Here is a 6,000-nt window from a genome sequence, read left to right as displayed (position 1 = left end):
ACGGTATTGTTAAATTTACTGGGTCAGTAAAACTAAGGGTAGAAATACAAACATTATTCCCTTATTCAACTGCTATCTTAGCCATTCAGTGTCTCTTAATGATGTTAGCCTCGCCAGTTTCCATGTTGAGAAAGAATGAAAAGTAATCCCGTGTTTCTTTTTTAATTGTTCATGTGATTTGCCGTTACAGCCACAACACTGTCAACCAACCATGCTGAAACTTACGTTAAACCAAGTTATAACACTTATTATGGACAGATGTAAAGATGAAAGGACTTTAATGCAGATTAAAGAACTGATTTGAATAAAGTGTGTGTGTATATTGTATTCAGGAATATTCAGGAATACATTGTATGTATTTATTGTATTCAGGAATACAGTCCACACACACATAACTGTCACAGATATGACAAATGTAGATGGCTGCCTGTAGAGGGAAGGATTTGTGGGCCCAGAACAGATGATGTACACATTTGACCCACACTGCTTCTTGCTTTGAGTTTGGAAAGTGTGTTCCATGCACACAATGCAGTGCATCTCATTATTTTAATGATGTGTTATAACTATCCTCACCCCAAATGGCCAATAGGCTACATAGTTGAAGGGAAACTTGTTATGTGAAAGTCAAGTCAGTGCTGATGACAAATGATGTCAACTGGAACATTAAATTTCCTAGTGTGTGCTACATTGACTGAGAAAGCTGTTGCTCTGCCAGCATCCAGTGATATATTTGATGTAAAGAACTAAAGGGTGATTTCAGCTTTAACTTTATAGAAATAGCTATGGGCTAGGGTGACGATACATGGCAACATGGGCATGGGAGTCAAAAGCTCACCCACAATGCATCCTGGTATATGTAGACAATGATGCACAGCTCCATGAGCAGGAAAACTCACTTTTCTTGGTCAAAATGTCACAAACTGATGAATTTATTGTTTCAATTGACCACATGTACCATCAACACTGACCACATGAAAAATGCCAAAGTTTCCCTTTAACTATTTTAGCATATGGGCTTAAAGATAGCATGAATAAAAAACATCCAATTAAACCAGAAAATCTGCTACTTTAGGTTATGTACAGTAATGAGTGCTAGGCAAAAAATAATCTTGATTTAAAAAAAAAAAGAATTTCTTACCCATTTTTTTTTATTATTGTCTGTGTAATCCACAATGTTGCTCACAGAGCCTGTGAGCTCAAAAATGGGAAGTGGGAATGTACAATATTGATGTCATCACCACAGCACTTTTCTGATTGGTTAAACTGACAGGGTTACACCTGTCTTGGGGTTACAACACTGCCTGGTCTCCCCTAATTCATTGTAATGCTGTTTTGCTGCACAATTTTCCATTTGCAAAAAACTGCAGCTTGTGCGATTTGTATATTGCACTTGGCCATTTTTGCGATTTTGATAATAGATCATTTAATTGTGCTGCCCTAATACATAAATTATTTGGGAAATATACAGCAGATAAAATTATTCGATGCCGCTGTCGTTGGTTTTTAATTTTGATTTTTGCCACTGAGCACTCAATCCTGAACACATCCAAACACACAACTTCTGTACTGTATGATTGTCCTTAAATTAGGTCGCTCCTCCTGGCCTCCCTGCACCAGCACCTCATGTTGCCAACTAAAACGAAATTGAAATGATTCATCGCAAGTAAGTCAATTAGGATACTAATATTTAGCATTAGTTAGGCCACTTGGCAACCAGTGATTAAACAGTGATAAATCAGTGCATTATAGCTCCCACGTCTCCAGTGTCTGCACTCAGACACCTGCAGGGGACAGCCTAAGATTGCACTGCTAGTGTGTGCAGGACCACTGCTGCATGAACACAACAGGGAGGGAGACAGAGATATATTGATAAAAACAGCAATCCATACTTACATGGCCTATATACACACGCACACACACACACACACACAGCAGTATACTATTGGTCCAAAGATACTGGTGTGTGCTGCTCAGCTTTTGCACCACACACACCAAATCCAACAGAGGCTACACCACACACACACACACACACACACACACACACCAACTCTGCAGTGACGTGAGGAGGAAGACGGGAGGCTGCTCTTATTATAATTCAACGTCAGACCAAGTTTGATAAACGCCCCCCCTCTCCCTCCCTCCTCCTCTTCCTCTCCTCCTTCTCTCTCTATCTCTCTGGCCCATTTCAGTGGTCCTTATCCATAGTGAGGAGATCCGCTCTTCCTCTCCTCCACCACCACCATCTTTGAGATAAAACAGTGGGTTTAGGTTTCCAGCAGCAGCAGCAGCAGAGGAGGAGGAGGGCTGGCGCTGCAGTTGCGCTGGCACACATTCAACGTGGGTGCACACAGTGAGTGAGAGCCGCATCTTGTGGATTTCTTTGCGTACCAGCCCGTGTACATGGTTCTCCCTGCTGCTCCTCTGTCACATCCACACCAGGAGTTCATTCCACTTCTCGGAGAAAAATGTGGCATCGCGCAATAGCGACAGTGCTGGTTTTATTGTGTTTTTGCGGGGACTCGCTGGCAGGCTTTCCAAACCAAATCAACATTGGTAAGTTGCTCTGAATACATGTACATTTCTTTGTTCACACAGTCTAAATAGGGCACGTCTCTGCGAGTCGCACTGGTTTGATAATTTGCATAATTCATTACCAAGTTCACTTCTCATAAAGACAGCAGGTCTGCGCGTAAGAATAGAGTTGATCCAAATGGTCGAAACGCGACTTTCAGTATCTGCAGTGTATAACTGAATGAGTGGGGACATTTATTTCCTCCTTTATTAAAATTAACAGTTCCAATCATTTGTGCAATGATGCGTAATTCGGCACTGCCCTCCATCTGTATGTAAATCATTACCAGGGGCGGATCTAGAGAAATATTCAGGGGGTGGCGAGTGGAATGGACACTTTAATGGGTAGCAAAAAACATAAATGCTGATTTGATTGCAAGAAATCACATATATCAGGAACTGCTCAGAAAAACCCTGTACATATACATACTTACCAACCCTCCCAGTTTTCCCTGGAGACTCTTAAGAGATTTATTACATTTATTTTCCACCTTTATTTTTCTTATGGAAAGTTTTAAAGGAAAGGAGCACTTTTATCTAAGAGCAGCCTAATTAATACACCCTTATAATAACATTTGGAAAAATATTTATCTTCTGTAATTAAAATGGACTTCCAGGTAAAGTAAAATGCTGTGCTCCCATTGTGTTTTCCAGGTAAAAGCTTACAATTATAAATCATTTACAAGTAATCTGCAGACGTCTGTTTGTGACCATTACTAATTATTTTGTTATTTTCGTCCTTTAAAAGTCATCAGAATGCAAGGGGGGAAAAAAGCTATGAAGCTCAAATTTTTCTGGGACATGACATCCAGACCCCCCTCGTTGGTTTTCAAAATTCAACATTTTTGACATCTTAAAGTTGGCAAGTACACCAATATATAGATATTTTAGCTTAAAAAAACCCATTACTTTATGGTGGCACACGAGTAAGCATCTTACAGAAATATCTAAAGGTGGTAATACATATGAATAAATTGTTTTATTTTCAAATTTTAAAACATTTTCCTCAATACTCTCCTTTTTTCATTATCACTTAGCCACCACCACACACTTTTAGTGGGTCTTAAGTGAAGATTGAAAGGGATTATGTCTATACATTGTTTTGGGGGTTTTTTGCCTTTAAATTAAATGTGCTAGAGCACCATTCCTTGCTGCATTCACTTACACTTGGACATCAGACTTTCAGGCATCTTTCCACCCCTCTAGATCCGCCCCTGGTCACATCCTTATCATGGAAATATATTTCTTCGTGTGTGCTGTGGGGGATGAACTAATCAGAGCGCTGTTATGTGACATGTTGTCTCCTGTAGGTGGACTGTTCATGCGCTCGACAGTGCAGGAGCACAGCGCCTTCAGGTTTGCTGTCCAGCTGTACAACACTAACCAGAATGTGACAGAGAAACCCTTCCACCTCAATTACAATGTGGACAATCTGGAGTCCTCCAACAGTTTCTCTGTCACACACGCCTGTAAGTATAAATGCTACACTGTATAAACTGGTTGATAGGAATTTTCTCCAAGAACAGCAGAGAAATGTCATGTTTTTCACTGTGTCTCGGTTAAAAAAACATGATCCAATTATTTTTTTTCTAAATTGTATCCAGAAGACACACACACACACACACACACACATGCATTGAATGTCAAACATTTCTTGCTGTAATTGTCTCATCGGCTGCCTAATCCAAAAATTACACAGATGTTTATAGACTTCAATTGGTGTTTGAATCAAATGGATCATTGCTTGCAGGCACCTGCCAAGTGTCTGGCCGCATATACAAACTCCTCAGTCATGCAATCCAAAATTCACCAGCTGGATGATGGCGCATGATGGCCTGTAATTGGCCAAACACAGTGATTTAGTAAACAGAGTAATTCAGTAATTCCAGAGACGCTGATCTGCAGCACTCAGACAACTGTACTTGACAATGGGGAGAATAAAACACTGCTGCTCTGATTGCTGTGGGGTCTGGCTGTGACATCAGATAAAGGCTTTATAAGTGATAGTCGGAAGTTACAAAGTGTATTGTGCTGGTGGCTGCTGTTTAAGTTGGTTGTATCATGCATATTGTTGCATTTGAGCTAGTTTTTCGCATACTATCAAATTAAATCAAAAATGTAATCTTTCACTTGGCGGCTTGATAGTTAGGGTTATGTGCAGTATTTGAAAGATAAATATTCCTTCCTAATGGCCATTTGTTACCACTACTTAATTATATTTCTGTAAGCAAAATATTTCCATAAACTAAGGTGTTCAAGTGTATATACTAAGGTTGTGTCTCAAATTCAACATTAACGTGCTATTTAGTACGCTAAAACAATATGTGAGATACCTTAGTTAGTCTGAATCCTTAGCATAAAACCAGTAGTATGTGAAGCGCATACTGTATCCAGGGACATATTACAATGTGCAAGCACTGGACAGTATGAAACCATACATATCTCATAATGCAGTGCATGAGTGATGACAACAACAACATAACAGTCAATGGCGTAACACCAGTAACGCTTTCAGTCTAAATCTAAGTAAAGTTTTACTTTGCTAGTTCTAATATCACCTGTTTTTAAAATTAGTCATTGAAAGTGATGTGACACACTCCGGGCAGTGTGTCCGAAAAAATACATTCTGCTATTTATTTACAGAAAAGTATGTTAAATGATTGTGGGTTTGTAGTACATGGTATGGGATTTTGGACACAGTGTAAGGCTTTCACTGCAGTTTCTGTCATAATACAGCACATGTGCACTTCAATTACTATGGTTACGCTTCATTCACATCATTCCTTAATGTTGCTAGACAGCATTATTGTCAGTTGTTAGCTAGCTTAGCTAATGCACTTAGTTAGCCTGTGCTCGTTAGCTTCTCCAATAAATAGAAAAAAAAAAAAAAAAGAAAGCAAAACTGGACAGAAAATGAGAATGTTGTTCTCTTCAAAAAATATGGAAAGCACAAGAACACAATCCAAAATAAATTTAACCAACAGCTACAACAAATATGCACAGCAAGAAGTAAGCTAACTGACAACATACATGTGAGAAATATTGCTGTGAAACCAAACTTTGACAGGAATCATCAAAAACAGGTCGGTGTCAATAAAACAATAAAGCTAATTTAAATATATGAGACAGAATTATGTTAAAGTTTGGCTAGCCAGCTACAAAGTTGTTAGTGCCAACATCAAATTGACACTCTTGACACTCAAGTTGTTAGCATCGCTCACAGTCCAATGGGTTTTCCTGCCGTGAAAAATGCATCTTGGCATCCCCTCCTCCTCTTTAATCACCATAAATTCATTTTCTTATGTTTTATGTTTCTTTTAAGAGACTGACTGTTATGAGTTCATCAAATTTTCTGAGCACCTTGCTAAGGACCTTGAAGCAATGCGTAACGGTGCTATGTATTCGTTAGCTAGCTATTTCCATAGTAAG

General features: G+C 39.1%; 1 protein-coding gene across 6 annotated transcripts in view; it reads left to right on the top strand.

The window, feature by feature from the left end:
• The first annotated feature begins 2,129 nt into the window (after positions 1-2,129).
• The window catches only part of LOC146318812 (glutamate receptor 3-like), a 109,537-nt gene continuing 105,666 nt past the window's right edge, over positions 2,130-6,000 (top strand). For 2 of the 6 annotated variants that reach the window (XM_084730974.1, XM_084730971.1), the window contains exons 1-2: positions 2,130-2,553; positions 3,882-4,040. In XM_084730974.1, the coding sequence (XP_084587100.1) occupies positions 2,466-2,553; positions 3,882-4,040 (247 nt within the window). In that variant the 5' untranslated portion in view covers positions 2,130-2,465. The remainder of the gene's footprint in view (positions 2,554-3,881; positions 4,041-6,000) is intronic. The other 4 variants (XR_014771598.1, XM_084730972.1, XM_084730970.1 and 1 more) reach the window with 3 other exon arrangements.

The sequence above is a fragment of the Lutjanus erythropterus genome, chromosome 11 (assembly GCF_056507025.1).
Source record: "Lutjanus erythropterus isolate fLutEry1 chromosome 11, fLutEry1.hap2, whole genome shotgun sequence".
Lineage (NCBI taxonomy): Eukaryota > Metazoa > Chordata > Actinopteri > Lutjaniformes > Lutjanidae > Lutjanus > Lutjanus erythropterus.
The sequence above is the reverse complement of the archived record's forward strand: the minus strand, read 5'-3'. Positions and strand labels throughout refer to the sequence as shown.